Source organism: Nansenia antarctica (genome assembly GCF_963989245.1).
Source record: "Nansenia antarctica genome assembly, chromosome: 9".
Classification (NCBI taxonomy): domain Eukaryota; kingdom Metazoa; phylum Chordata; class Actinopteri; order Argentiniformes; family Microstomatidae; genus Nansenia; species Nansenia antarctica.
This window is the reverse complement of record NC_137679.1, coordinates 41,158,888-41,174,846: the sequence shown is the minus strand read 5'-3', so window position 1 is coordinate 41,174,846 and position 15,959 is coordinate 41,158,888. Positions and strand designations below refer to the sequence as shown.

At 45.4% G+C, this 15,959-nt stretch overlaps 1 protein-coding gene across 1 annotated transcript in view; it reads right to left on the bottom strand.

Moving 5' to 3' along the window:
• Positions 1 to 8,249: 8,249 nt before the first annotated feature.
• LOC308165643 (uncharacterized protein) overlaps positions 8,250 to 15,959 on the bottom strand; it is a 102,207-nt gene continuing 94,497 nt past the window's right edge. Inside the window, exon 6 of the mRNA XM_080539793.1 lies at positions 8,250 to 8,571. Coding sequence (XP_080395919.1) covers positions 8,420 to 8,571 — 152 coding nt within the window. The 3' untranslated portion in view covers positions 8,250 to 8,419. The remainder of the gene's footprint in view (positions 8,572 to 15,959) is intronic.

Here is a 15,959-nt window from a genome sequence, read left to right as displayed (position 1 = left end):
CTGTCTTAGAGAGAGAGCGTGAGTGTGTGGGAGATTCTACAGTACCCACCTGTCTTAAAAAGAGAGAGAGAGAGAGAGAGAGAGAGAGAGAGAGAGAGAGAGAGAGAGAGAGAGAGAGAGAGAGAGAGAGAGAGAGAGAGAGAGAGAGAGTGTGTGTGTGTGTGTGTGTGTGTGTGTGAGGGGGGATGCTACAATACCCACCTGTCTTAAAAAGAGAGAGAGGGAGAGAGTGTGTGTGTGTGTGTGTGTGAGTGTGTGTTTGCGTGCGTGCGTGCGAGGAAGATTCTACAGTGCCAACCTGTCTTAAAAAGAGAGAGAGAGAGTGTGTGTGTGTGAGGATGCTACAGTACCAGTGCTCAACATTAAGGCTTGTCCGCTTGTCAAGTACATTTTGTGTTCGGAAACGCAAAATGTCATCGGAAGAAACACCAGCACCATTGCCGGTATTCTGCCAATGTATGCTACGTTGTCAATGTCTGCTGCCTTGTCAATGTCTGCTGCCTTGTCAATGTCTGCTGCCTTGTCAATGTCTGCTGCCATGTCAATGTATGCTGCCATGTCAATGTATGCTGCCTTGTCAATGTATGCTGCCTTGTCAATGTATGCTGCCATGTCAATGTATGCTGCCTTGTCAATGTATGCTGCCATGTCAATGTATGCTGCCTTGTCAATGTCTGCTGCCTTGTCAATGTCTGCTGCCATGTCAATGTATGCTGCCTTGTCAATGTATGCTGCCTTGTCAATGTTTGCTGCCTTGTCAATGTATGCTGCCTTGTCAATGTATGCTGCCTTGTCAATGTATGCTGCCTTGTCAATGTATGCTGCCTTGTCAATGTCTGCTGCCATGTCAATGTAGCTGCCTTGTCAATGTTTGCTGCCTTGTCAATGTATGCTGCCTTGTCAATGTTTGCTGCCTTGTCAATGTATGCTGCCTTGTCAATGTAGCTGCCTTGTCAAACAATCTAATCTAGTAACTTGAGCTCTCGGACAAGGAAAAGATAAGTTAACTTGTCCTGTAGACCAGAGGATGGCATCATTATTAGCAAACATAGACTGTAAAAAACAGTACCACAAAAGTGTTGCTACTTTCAAGGCTTTCACAAGTTATCAATTGTGTTTCTATCACGGCAGTCCAGTCATGTGGATGACTATTGATGGATTATTGGAGTAACCGACAAAGACAAATGAATGAGACAGTTGTTAATTCCAAATCAAGACTCCAACCCTCTCCTTCAGCGAGGCGACGCCATTAGGAAAGCTTGTCTTCGGCTAATGGTTTGTAACTCTTCAGGCTGACATGGTTAATGATGTTGAGCTGGTAATCTCTAGTGGTGATTTGGGACGTACATCCTAACAGCACTCTCAGAGAGATGCATTGTCACTACTGGACAGAGCAATCCATTCTCTCAATGCATTCTGACATTCTGTGCATTCGAACATTCTTACAATCTGTGCATTCTAACATTCTAACATTCTGACAATCTGTGCGTTCTGACAATGCATTCTCTCTCAGTGGCTAACAGCCGAGGCCCATCCCTTCACAACAGCTGTAGTTTCACTTAACTGTGCTGACTTTGATTGGTTGAGAAAGTAAAACTGTAAGACAACAACTATCTAGATCTACAGTAAATCATCAATTTCAAGATGTCGGTTCTTGTCTGCCAAATGTTGCAGAGAAGAATGACAGATGACACACAACAAAATAACTAAAACGGGAGCAAAGTCAGCCATCTTTACCTTCATATTTCTAACTGACACATTGAGACATAATCCAGCGGGTGTACTCCTGCGAGCATTTCCATGATATGCAACGGCTTCTTTCAGACTGTTTACTAAAACTCTGGTTGCATAATCACAGATTTCTCAAAAACACTGTTTTTCGGTTACACAAGGTGTTATCTGAGTATTCTGAGTTGTTGTTGTTGATGTTTAGCTCCATCAAAGGGGAGGCTGGTGGAGGTAGATATCGTAGGACAGCTCATTGTAATGAATGGAGAACGGTATCATTATTTCTACCTCTGTCAACCTCCACTGTACCACTCTACAACCTCCCCTGTGTGCACAGTATTAGAGAGAATGCGTGAGCTCTTCTTCTCTTGAAAATCAGACAATTTCCCCTCAACATCCAGACAGTTCAGTAACATCCAGACAGTGCAGTAGCATCCAGACAGTGCAGTATGAACATATCAAATTAACTCAGAGAGCCTCACATAATGAGATTATTGTAGAGCAAATACAGAAAAGCAAATCAATTACAGTCAATAAACTGAATTCTCCTCAGGATGAGTCTTAACATGAGGTGCGTGTGTCAAGTCAAACGTCTAGTCAAACTTCGGCAAGAATAATAATAATAATAATAGTGTACTGTATTGAGAGTTCATTCCCATTCTCTATTGATTCGATCTTAACCGACTCCATCTGGAAACCATGGTAACGCTTCACAGAGGGAGAAGCCAGATGAATAGATGAATTACAGACGGCCTCCTGCAGTGTTAGTAACCAGACTGATTATGACCATATGCACACACTGTACCTGTTTTAATACAGTTTCAACACCCTTCCCTGCGACAGCTGCCATCTTGAATCCTCGAAAAAACACAAATGTCAACCTGTATCCTGTTGTCATTCAACAGCTTCCCCCTTCTCTCTCTCTCTCCACCTGCCTGCTCTCAATCACAAAGATACATTTGTCCGTCTGCATAAATATATAAATATATAAATATCTACATCCTCTGGGAAATAAGGATGAGGAGGCGGTAGCGAGCAGCGCTGCTCTGAGGTAAAAGCTGTATGTAGAAAAGGAAGTGGCGTTGTCGGCTGGGAGACCGGCTCAGTCCATTTATTGGGAAACCGTCTCTGCCGCCCCGGTCCGATATCTGAAGACAGAACCGGGGGTAAACGGAGGCTCTTAGCCCAGTGGGGGGGCAGACAGCAGGGAAACCCAGTATTGATGGGCCTGTTTTTCCATTTCTCACACCTCTGAGATGCTAACAGCTTGAGAACTGAAAGGAGGGGGAGGAGGAGAGAAAAGGGAAGGGTGAGGTCGGTTTGTGGTTGGCTGGTGGAGGCAGAAATCGGAGGACGGGCTCATTGTAATGCCTGGGATGGAATGAGGAATCCTTATTTTTACAATAAGCCCGTCCTCTCATTTCTGCCTCCACCAGCCTCCCCAGGGGCCTCATTTATAGAAAGTACTTTGGATCAAATTTGATCATACCCGTGGCGTACGTAGAAAACCACGTCAAAGTATTGATTTATACAATTTCAACGTGAGTCAATTTGACCGTGGAAACGATCGTAGCTCGACGTCAGGTCTTGACTTGACGTACGCACATTACCTACTGGTTATGCAGAGTTATTACAGGCATGTGAGCCGCACTCGAACACGTTAATGCCTACTGTAATTCATGCGAAGTGAAAGTGGCTCGTAATAAAATTAACGATGTTGTTATCAGCCGAGAACATTTGTTTAATTCAAGATTTAAAGGGAACTGATGTTTATGATTTTATTTCAGTCTTCCTTTATATCCCTCCGGAGCTGTCAAGGCAACGCCATCTCCCCTTCAACATGCCTATAGTGCGCTCCACAACGGTCCTTGCCCGGCCATGCGCTAAATTATACTGGATTTCCTCCGGTGTCTGGGGGTTCGCAAAGGGAGTGAGCAGCCATGTTTTCAATCCGTTAGGTGTGTAATCTTGCTGCCACCGTACCCAGTACACAACGGCTTGTTTTCAGACTAAATCACACACATTCTCTTTTCTGAAGTACACAGTACACTGCTTGTACTTTCAGTTGCGATGCCAGAGTATTGAGTGTTTCCAGAGTGTTTCCAGGAGTCAGACACTCACAGTCGGCCTCTCTCCACAGAGTAATCACTGTGGGACGAGTCCCAAGATCTGTCATCAATGAAACTGAGGGACTTAACCTTGCTGTCCTGGACAACATCCATCTGGGCTTAACAGCAGCAACAGGGCCAGGAACCTTCTGCTTTAGCAAACAGACGGAGGATTGTTTGTCACTTTCAATGTTCCCCCCCAAAAACAACACCAGCAGTGTCCTTCCTTATGTCTCTCTGTGTTTATACATTATAGATCACCAGCCACAGTCCACCCTCTGGCCTGCTGGCAAAAGGGTTTGTATGTCCTACCGCAGAGACAGAGTTAGAGAGAGAGAGGGAGGGAGAGAGAGAGGGATGGATAGAGAGAGAGAGAGGGATGGAGGGAGAGAGAGAGAGAGAGGGATGGAGGGAGAGAGAGAGAGAGGGATGGAGAGAGAGAGAGAGAGGGATGGAGGGAGAGAGATGGAATAGGTAAGTGAGAGCCTCAGGTGTTAAGGGGTGGGGGGAAGGAGAGGTATAACTACTGATCATTGTCTAAGTGGGACTATACAATACATACTACTGGATTACATTTTTGACTGCCATTGGCCCCTGGTCCTAGTATAGATTACTTTTTCTTGCGATGTCTGATGGATAGACGATTCACTTACTTGTATTTGTTGTAAGGCTTCTGCTAAATGACAAAAGTGTATTGAGGTAGATTTACATATCACAGTGATAAACAGTAACAATAGCCATTGATTAGGTGTGTGTGTGTGTGTGTGTGTGTGTGTGTGTGTGTGTGTGTGTGTGTGCGTGTGTGTGTTTGTGTTATGATTGAATTACCAAACCCAGTCTCAGCCATATACTAGTTGGACCTGTGAGAGAAAATTATTATATGAAAAAAGACATTTTTCTACATTTAAGATTCAAACTTTGGATATCTAGGGCAAAGCTATAGAAACTGATTTCCTGTTGTAACCACACAATGAAACCAGTTTCTCTACTTGAAGCTTGACATTGGCTAGACAACAGACACATTTAAATGATTACAAAGACCTGATTGCTCTCTTTTCTCCCGAGATGGACCAAGCCATCTAGAGCAGTTTTGGACTTTTGTGTTTCCCCAGACCCAGTACTCTAAGACCAGACTAAACCAGTTTGTGGCTATTGTGTTCCTTTTTCACCTTTGTGTAACTAGGAGAAAGTGTGGGCCGATTCCCCCTTAACCTTCATCCCCCATCATCTTCCTCAATGTACAAGTCCACACCCATTGCTCATGATTGGTCTAGACCCCACCCGAGGGCGGACCCCTTACCTGAGGGTACCTGATTGCATAAATACTGAGATGAAATGAATGATCTGGACTTTACGAGGAACTTTGAATCTTCAGATGCGTCTGACGAACCTGTAAACTTCCTCCTTCTGCAGAAGAATATTAAATATCTTTTCTTATACATCTTGAAACGAAACAGGCTGCCTTTATTGATAATTTGCACTAACAGACCTGAGGCAACATATTCGATATGTTATATCTGAATATTTTAATTCGAGTCATGAATTTGTGGGAATCATCATGAATCTGGGACCGTGAGACCATGAAATACATTCATATATGCATCCTCCCCAGTGTGTTCTCATCTCCATAGGAAAGCCCTGGGGACGTGTTTAAGAACGGGGAAGATAAAAGACCACGACTGTAACAGACAAACTGCCCATTGATTCACCATGGAAACAAAGTCTTTTTTCGAACCAGAAAATTCAGCTCTTCCATTTGAACTGTAATTGGACTTTTACACCAGCTGAGATGGAAGCAGCAGCAGCAGCTATTGTAGGAGAAGTGCATTGTGGGGTTTCTTCTAACGTCAACCCAGCTTAGTACTTTAAATTGCTGTCGTTCAGGCGCCTCAGAAAGTACCTCAGTAATTCACATCCGTTCGTTTTTAAGTTCATTTCTGTCTGTGTGACACAAACAATTACCAGATTGCCGTCTGCGATCCTCAGCACATGTTCCAAACAACTGTACGGTTGAGACAAATCAAGATAGATTGTCTATAAAAAAAAAAGAAAACCCAGACACCGAGAAATTGATCATTTCTGTCTCAAATACAACCTTCTGCATCACATTCAGAGAACAGTGATTCAGAGAAGTGAGTCCAGGAAGAGGACGTGGAGGACGTGGGTCCTCTCACACCTGAGTCCCCAGGAGAAAACCCATCCCACCCTGTGAAAGCAGAGAAAACCCATCAAACCCTGTGAAAAAGCAGAGGAGGGTCGACTTTGAAAGAAGATAACAGACTCCTGGAGAGACTCTGTTGGCGAGGATGGAAAGCATGTGCATTCACTGACCCTCCATCTCTCCTTCCCCCCCTCCATCTCTCCTTCCCTCCCTCCATCTCTCCTTCCCTCCCTCCATCTCTCCCTCCCGCCCTCCTTCTCTCCCTCCCTCCCTCTCTCCATCTCTCCTTCCCTCCCTCCCTCCTTCTCTCCCTCACTCCCTCTCTCCATCTCTCCCTCCCTCCCTCTCTCCATCTCTCCTTCCCTCCCTCTCTCCATCTCTCCTTCCCTCCCTCCCTCCCTCTCTCCCTCTCTCCATCTCTCCTTCCCTCCCTCTCTCCATTTCTCCTTCCCTCCCTCCATCGCTCCATCTCTCCTTCCCTCCCTCCATCGCTCCATCTCTCCTTCCCTCCCTCTCTCCCTCCCTCTCTCCCTCCATCTCTCCCTCCCTCCCTCCCTCCCTCCCTCCCTCCCTCCATCCATCTCTCCCTCCATCCCTCCCTCCATCCATCTCTCCCTCCCTCTCCTCTCTCAGGGACTCAGAATGCCCACATGTTCACCTCTGTGCTCAACACCCTGTATTAATAGAATGAATCTGGTAACACTTCCCTGAAAGCCAGCAGGTTTAACTTGTCATAATTATAAACAGGGAGATTTTCAAAGAAACTTAAAAGCTTTCGTAGGCGCACATTTCCCTGTATGTTCAAAGGCCTTGCTATGCCGTGCTCGTGTGCAGGGTTGAGCACTAAAAGAGGTGGACACGTCTAGACTGTGACTTGGACTGAGGGGAATTCAGGTCAGACAACTTTATCTCAAATGAAATCATGCATTCGCTAGAGAAACTAAAATAGCTATCGTATCATTTACATTTTCCAGTGTTATCCTGAAATCACCAGGAAAATACCTCCTCAAACATGTCTCCATCGACTTCCCTTCCAGAACAACACAGATTTACTTAAAAAAAACAAAAATGTACTTCAAAGTGGCAAAATGTGTCATCAAAAGAATGAATCCAGCAATGAATCACCAACTCAATAAATCTCCTATCAAAAACAAACCAAAAATAGACAAAAATGTGGACGTGATTGTACAAGTTGCTGAAACTGAAATAAAAACTAAGTAAAAAAAAAAAGAAATATATATATATAAAAAGGTTGCTGATGTAGAACAAGGAGCTAAAGATAAACATTCAAAGACACGTTTGGGTACGACAGGGCCACTGAGATCCAGGTGGACACAGAGGTGTTCACTCACCAGACTGTCAGGAGCTCCAGTCAGCTCAAACCTCAGGTTAGACTTGCAGAACTGCTTGAAAAGTGTTTGACTATATATGTCTGACAGGATGTGATGCATGGTGTCTGTGTAATAAGACAGGTTGTGACAGACAGGACTGTGGATCTGGAGACAGAAATAAACATATTTCCATATGTGAGGCCTGCCAATCACCGTCAAGTATGAAATAAATAACAGGATTCCTTTTTAAAAAGACATTTGAGGAGCTGTATTGTAGGAGAAGGTAAACAGAACATGATACCGGAGAAAACTGAAAAAGCAAAAGACAAAAATGTAACGTTTCCCATTCTGTAATAGCCAACAGTGTGCTAAAGCATATTACACAACATAGTTATAAGCATCAAATATATTATCTGATGAAATAAGATTAAATTAATTTAACTTTTTTTTTTTTTTTTTTTACATCGTACAAAAGAAAGGGTTATTCAGTTCTCGTCATTTTGAAAAGTGGATAATTCACGGCAGTGACATTAGCCGTGTTGAACACCTCAGTATTATCAGGTTGTTAGTGAAACAAGATGTCAGGTACAGAACCCTCGGTTTATATATATGTATATATAAATATGTTCCAATAAACACATTAGCATCATTCAGAAAGCCAACGCCAACACGGCATCGTGCCACCCAGTACGCTAGCAGGCTTATTGGAACACAAGCAGTGTTATTGTGACTGTGTCTCCTTTTTCCCCATCGTGGATGTCACTGTACACATTCTGTCACACAGCCACAGTAGATGGGCTTTTTATTCGCCATTGATTCATTTTCCTTTTCCTGTCATGACACCCTCCCGCGTCCCTCTGTCCCCCCCCGCATCCCGCTGTCCTCCCTCTGTCTCCTCCATCCAGTCCTTGACAGCCTCCCGTCTCCGCCACATTGTCCTCTTGACAGATCACCTTTATTTCTTTATCTCCCAGACGCCAGGAGATACAAAAGAACAGTCTTGAGAGGGAGGGGGGGGGGGTCACACCAGGAAATACAAAAGAACAGAGTCTTGAGGGGGGGGGGGGGGGGGGGGGGGGCGTCGCGCTGCTTTACAAGGAGAGGAGTGTGAGGCAGCAAGTCAGTATGAAGGCCGGGACGACCAGGCCTCTGGTTCTGTGGTTCTGGAAGCTGCTGGACCCCCCCACTGCGTCCTGGTCTGATCCCTGGGGGGGGCGGTGGCGGCTGGACACGTCTGGTGACACTGTGGGGGCGGGGGGGGGAGAGGACATTACAGTTAGGCTCACGCATCACCATCATTATCATCATCATCATCATCACTATAATCATCATAACCACAACATTATCACATCATTATCATCACTATCATCATCATCTTTATCACACCACTGGGGGGGGAGTTTAGGGTCAGGTTGGGGAGGGGGGGGGGAGAGGACAGTTTTACAGTTAGGCTGATGCATCATCATTATCATCATCATCACCATAATCATCAAAACTGTATTTGGGCCAAAAATACATTCAATGTCATTCTAGCAGATGTTTGACCCCTTGTGTTGGAGGGGGGGGGGGGGTGGGAGGGAGGAGGAGAGAGGACATTACAGTCATCACCATCATCGTTATCATAATAATCATCATCACAACCATCATCATCACCATAATCATCAAAACTGTATTTGGGTCAAAATAAACTCAATGTCATTCCAGCAGATGTTTGACCCCTTGTGTTCTCCAGAGTCTCAGTGTCCTAGATTTTTGTTTTTCATCCTTCATGCTCTAACGGCACCACTACAAATATAAACATATTACACATACTGTACATACTACACATAGTATATGGAATGGAATGGACTTTATTTGTCATTGCTACAGTACAGGTACCAAACAACGAAATTTAGGAGGGGTGGCTCCCCTGGTGTTAGGAAAGTGGGAAAAAAAACACATTTTAGAAAAAGCATAAAAGCATAAAATCACAAGAAGGTAAGGAGCTGGTTTACATCAATAAAGGCTATGTACACAATCCACTGTACTATACTGCACAGATAGTCAACTAGGGTTGTCATATTGCACAAAGAGTATTTTTTCATTTTAAAGTGTCACAGTTTGCAGGCTTGAAAATGTACATGTTTGTGCCTCAGCACTAGCTGCCATACAATCCGTCCGGACTGTCCTGGGCCCAGAACTTAGGCCTTTTCTGTGTTCAGGGCCTTGACGGCCCTGTGGTAGAAGCAGTCCTTCAGTCTGTTTGTCTTAGCGGCCGGGGTCCTGTACCTCCTGTTCGAGGGCAGCTTGACAAAGTGTACGTGCCCAGGGTGGGTCGGGTCCCTGGAGATCTTGGAGGCCCTCCTGAGACAGCGTGTGTTGTACAGCTCCTCCAGAGAGGGGAGGGGGGCGCCGGTGATCTTCTGTGCTGTTCTCACGACTCTCTGTAGCGCGTTTCTCTCCGCTGTTGTGCAGCTGTGGAACCAGTTGGAGATGCCGAAGGTGAGGATGCTCTCCACTGCGCCGTGGTAGAAGGCCACCAGTATCTCCTGCTTGTTGTGTTCTTTCCTGAGGCATCTCAGGGTGTATAGCCGCTGTTGTGCCCTCTTGATGGTGCCTTTTGTGTTGTCCTTCCAGGCCAGGTCATCCCGCATGTTGTGTCCCAGGAATCGGAGGGTTGAGACTCTCTCCACGCTCTCTCCGTCGATGAGCAGGGGCTGGATCTCGGACTTTTTCCTCCTGAAGTCTACGATGAATTCCTGGGTCTTTGACTTGTTTAGCAGCAGGTTGTTAACCTTGCACAGCTTGCTCAGTTGCTCTACCTCATCCCTGTACGCCGCCTCGTCCCCCCCCCGAGATACAACCACGGTGGTGTCGTCTGCAAACTTTACGATGTAGTTGCTGGGGTGGACGGGGGTGAAGTCGTGGGTGTAGAGGTTGTAGAGGATGGGGCTTAGCACGCAGCCCTGGGGGGACCCAGTGCTGAGGCTGAGGGCTGTGGAGGTGTGGGGGCCCACCCGCACCCTCTGGGGGCGGTCGGTCAGGAAGTCCTTGATCCACGCACATATAGAGTGTGATAGACCCAGGTCTAGTAGTTTGGTCACTAGCCTGTCTGGAAGGATGGTGTTGAAGGCGGAGCTGAAGTCCACGAAGAGCAGTCTCGCGTAGCTGTTTCCCCTCTCCAGGTGGGATAGAGTGGCGTGGAGAGTCGTCGCTATGGCGTCCTCTGTGCACCTGGATCTGTATACACATCTCCTGTAGATAGACCCATCTCTTCAGGCTACACCTGAACTGTCCCTCCTGAGACATCTACTGTCCCCCTGTCCTGTTTCCCCTGTGTCATAATAACATAAAAAACATTTTAAAATAATTTTAAAATCTTCCTTCTTCTAGCACGACAACTATCAATGGCTCCAGGCCTGAGCATAGATTTCCTTTTCCTGCTCTGGCTGGTGGTGGATAGATGGTTCACTTAGTCAAATGTATTTGTTGAGTCGCTTTGGATAAATCGCTTTGGGACCATGCATCCATCTCCCTTGATGTCCTAGGATGTTGCCAGGGTGTCTTAGCAGGAGGTGTCATGATTATCGACACCCCCCTCCCCCCCCCAGCCCCCCCACACAGTGAAGGCCCAACCATGAGGCTCCGTCAGAGAAACCAAGCGTGGCCCTGAAATTAACTGGGTATTGATTGGGTCCAGATCACAGACCCGCCCCCCCGCCCCCCCACACAGACCCCCAGACGGACGTTTAAAGCCCCACTCACACGACCTGGCAGCTAGCTAGCGGCAGGGCTAGCGTAGCCTGGTTCAGGTGCATTGATCTTCTACACTACCCCCCTGCCTACTCCCCCCCCGCGCCTACACCCCCGCCAGCTCTGCTCTCTGAAGCTTCAAGGCTACAACACATCAACAAGCTTTGACATTGTAATCCAGGGCTGTATTAATGTTGTAACACAGGGCTGTGATTAATAAACCAGAGCCCAATGAAGCGGGGGCGTTCTGGAGACACAATTCAATCCCAGGTGCCTCGGCTTGTATGACAAGCATCTGCCAATAAAACAGGATGGCTGATGGGAGAAATGACATCCACATTATGTTCCTGAGGCCTAATAGGAGTGGCAGATAGAGACAAACACGTTGTATAAGACATAACAAACACGTTAAACACACTAAGACATAACAAACTGTAGCTGTTATTGTAAAGTATGATACACACTTAAAATGACAAACTTAAAATGACACACACTTAAAATGACACGCACTTAAGTATTCCAGGGACGAAAATATGCAGATAATTTTGCCGTGACTTTCAGCGCTGTCTGGCATGCGGGAATATGACATTGACGTTGAATCAGTGTCTTGTGAGATTTATGGCATGCAGGCACGACACACACACACACACACACACACACACACACATATACACACACACACACACTTCTCCGTGCCTGTCATGTCGAGGCTATTAAAAGGAAGAGTGCATGCTAACGTGCCTGGCCATTTCCAGTGTGTAGCCAGACCCCAGGGAGGTGTGTCAGAACCTATTACACAACCAGGATAGAAGAGATGGCCTGTCTCTCCTCCACAACCTTCTCTCTCTCTCTCTCTCTCTCTCTCTCTCTCTCTCTCTCTCTCTCTCTCTCTCTCTCTCTCTCTCTCTCTCTCTCTCTCTCTCTCTCTCTCTCTCTCTCTCTCTCTCTCTCTCTCTCTCTCTCTCTCTCTCTCTCTCTCTCTCTCTCTCTCTCTCTCTCTCTCTCTCTCTCTCTCTCTCATAATGATTGGCAGCCCTGATACGATACAAAGTCTCTGAATAGATGTCTTCAATTCTCCTCACAAAATCTAAACAAAAATACTCACAGCAAACTCAGCATATAATAATAGCAGCATATAATAATACAGTAGGCTAACTCCCGAATTCTGTATTTCTCTGTGTGTGTGTTTGCGTGAGGTAGTGTTTATTTATTTATAAACTGTAACTTCCTGTGCAGCCACAACGCTTCATTTGAAGGTGACTGAGAATGACTGTTAGCACAGTAGCGAGGGACTGCTAGCGAGCGCCTAGAACGCTTCTCTGAGTTTCTGTGTAAACCAGTCTTGTATTTAAAGCTTAATTGTTTTTCCGCACCGTGACGCACGACAAGAACAACAGCATCCGCCTGCGGCGGGGCGTCAGAATACGACTGAGGGCAGAAGACAGAGACACAGAAGACAGAGACACAGAAGACAGAGACACAGAAGACAGAGACACAGAGACACGGAAGACAGAGAGACAGAGACACAGAGGCCTGAAGATGACCTGACAGCTGAGGTCAGATCAATACGAGCTGAACCCAGAGGAACCTGCTGGAACAACGATCAATACCAACCAGCAGCTGGACAATCACCTCAGCTGGGAGACACGAGGAAGAGGCGTGCTTCATACCTAATATATCATATTATGTTCTCTGCTTCATATCTAATATATCATATGTTCTCTGCTTCATACCTAATATAGTAGTTCAACAAGCACCTATGGGTGTGATGTTCGGTTGTCCCAATACTTTTGTCCATATCGGGTATTTCTAATGTTTACTTGGGAGTGGTTTTTGGCGGGAAATTTGTCAAATAGGGCTTTCAGCATAAGAGCTTTTTAACAACTCATTTGACAAAAGCTCCTTCAATCGTGAGGAGAGAGAGCCTCTGTGAGGACAAACAGCTTAATTCCCTGACATGACGGTGGTTAATTGAACGCTTCATTTGAGCGCTTCCCCCTTCATTCCCTGACATGACGGTGGTTAATTGAACGCCCTCTTCGCTAGGAGACAGAAAACAACATTTAAAACGCATCGCTAGCGAAGCACAAAGTCTCCAGATGAAAGCAGCGTCTGTGTTGTTCATCCTTAGTGAATCCACAAGGCCCCCAGACTCCTCTACACAAGGACCCAGCATCCTCGGCTAATAAACAAGATAAAGTCTATCTGTCCTTCCAGGCACCGCGCCTCTAATTGCCAAATGTTGTGTGGTTGGGTGATAAAGTACGGCAGGGAGGAAGGCAGCCTTGGAACCTGACTGACTTTGGGGGAATAACACACTGAGCTTTTGTAATGATATCCTAATCTACACAGTGTGTAATTGATACCTATGCAAATCAGAGACCCTATAAAAACTACTTAATTCCCAAATGACATTACAACTATTATCCTTGCATTCAGATGGACTCAATTCAACTTATTGAGTCATTTGTTGATTACATTTGAGCATTTTATCTAATTAAGAGTGTCATCGCAAAGGGTCTGAATACTTATGTACTTGTGTATTTCAATTTTAATACATTTAATTAAGAAGAAACGCGTTGTCATTCTAGGGTATTGTGTATGTGGATTGATGGCAATTGGCATTGATTTTTGATGGCATTGATTTTTTTAAATATTATAGTCTATAGCACAATAATGTAGAAAAGGTGAAGGAGTCTGAATACTTTCCTCAGGCTCTGTACCCTGTTACCATCTCAAGTGTCTCTTCTACCTGTATCATTAAACTGTCATCATTTATTAATCTGAACATTTTATTAAGCCAAATAATAATAATAACCATCAATTTCATTGTCCTTTAACTTCACCATCACCGTAGGCAAATTCATCACTTATATCACATTATTATAACAGTCTCGTCATTTTCAGTGTCTTTATTGTCATAATGAACTACTTAGTATGCATCATAGTCATCATTAAAATCAATTAATCGTTACATTTGTATTGAGCTCCTATATTGTCATGTTGCATTCATGAGCATGCGGTAGAGCTCGGCTACACGTCCCAACTATTACTGAGAACATGCTGAGTGAGTGGAGCGTCTTCTCTCTAGGCTGAGTAAGTAACTGAATCCTGTTTAAATCATCGTGTTATTGATACAACATAATGACGTACTCATACAGTCATCCATGTACTGGCCTATACTGCACACAGAGGGTGATTTGATGTACTTTAGCGTTAATAATTGTAACTGTCGGTTGTAACGGGCTGAAGTCTAGCAGGTTCATAAGGTTTCCGGCTCGTTCTCTGTGCCTCTCTCCTGCTGATAGCATCTCTGCACGTTCCTGCAGACTCTTTCACACCACCTCAGCGCTTTACAGAGGTGAGAGAAACACTTCTATCGTCCCATCTGAGCTAGAAAAGATTTTCACGACAGCCAAGGCATGAATTTGTAAATGTTCAGTAATTGTAGAACATCACAGTCACCCTGGAAACCACCTCGTTTGGCCAAGAACAATACAGACTGCACCATTGAAATGACATTTTGGGGCAGAACTACTGAAGCGTAAATTACGAAGGTACCGCCAGTGGCCACTGGGGTTTTTGCGGCGTGCCCAGCAGGCGGCCGATTGGTCTCCTGTGGCCGAGTCATGGTTGCTATGGAGACAGGGGCTAGATCATGAGTCGCCTTAAATACAACTATGATCTACTCGGTTTTTAACCGATCTGCAGCTCAGCAAACTGCCTTTTGAAACATGTTTGGCCTTTAAAAGCTTTTATAAAATGAACAAACTCACAGAGGGGGGAAAGGAAACCACATCTATCTATGACATGACACACATCATGACATGTTGACCTTTCTGGGGGAGAGGCTACTGGCAAGTTCTCTCAGGAACATTAGCATGTTCTTTCTCACATCTCTCCTGAGGGACGTTCCCAGCAGTTTCTGGGTTGAATAAAGCCTGAATGAGAGAATGATTTGGCCTGGCAGAACATTTATACTATGACTGTATCTACTCCCTACGGTGCATTCTTCTTTCCTGTAAATATGTCTAGATGATTCACTTATGTAGACAAATGTGTTTGTCGTAAGTCGCTTTGGATAAAGGCGTCTGCTAAAATGCCAAAAATCTACATTGTAAATGCTCTGGAGACCTAGAAATGTTGTTTTCTGAAATGAATGCATCTCTCCCTGCCATGGTGGAATGACAGAGCGCGTCGATGTCAAACCATTGTTCATTGTTAATGAATCGTGTGTTCGAGCTCAAAACATCAAACAAATCCCAGGTCTCAGCGGGCCGTCCTTATTGACAGTTGCTAATGTGATAAAAAGGAGCTGAGAGGAATGACAGTTTGGTCTGGAGGACGACGGCTGCATCTCCTGTTGATTCTCATGTTTGTTCAGAGCCGTGTCTCTTTCTAAAGACGGAGCGCAGAGCCGTGGAGGAGGACAGGCAGCACCAGAGAGTCTAGGAGAGCAGCTGGCTGCTCCCACTCACACACACAACTACTGAATGAACCTGGAGTCTGAGGCAGCATCCCTGCTCAATTAGATACACACACACACACACACACACACACACACACACACACACACACGGGAAAAACAGCGTTCAATTAACTTTGCATTTAAGAAATCATATCGTTTCACACGTAGCGAGGTTAATGAATTGCCTATTGACACAAAACAGCCCTCCCTTCCTCTCTCTCTCTCTCTCTCTCTCTCTCTCTCTCTCTCTCTCTCTCTCTCTCTGCAGGCATTGAAATGAACAGAGGTTGTTTTGTTTGTATTCTCTTTTACTCTGAACCCATCTCCATGTTCAAGATGGTGGACTGCTCCCCCCCCCCCCCCCCAGGCCTTTGAGGTACAGTCTAGCCCCCCCACCCCCCCTGGTTTGTGAGGTAGAGTCTGTAGCCCCC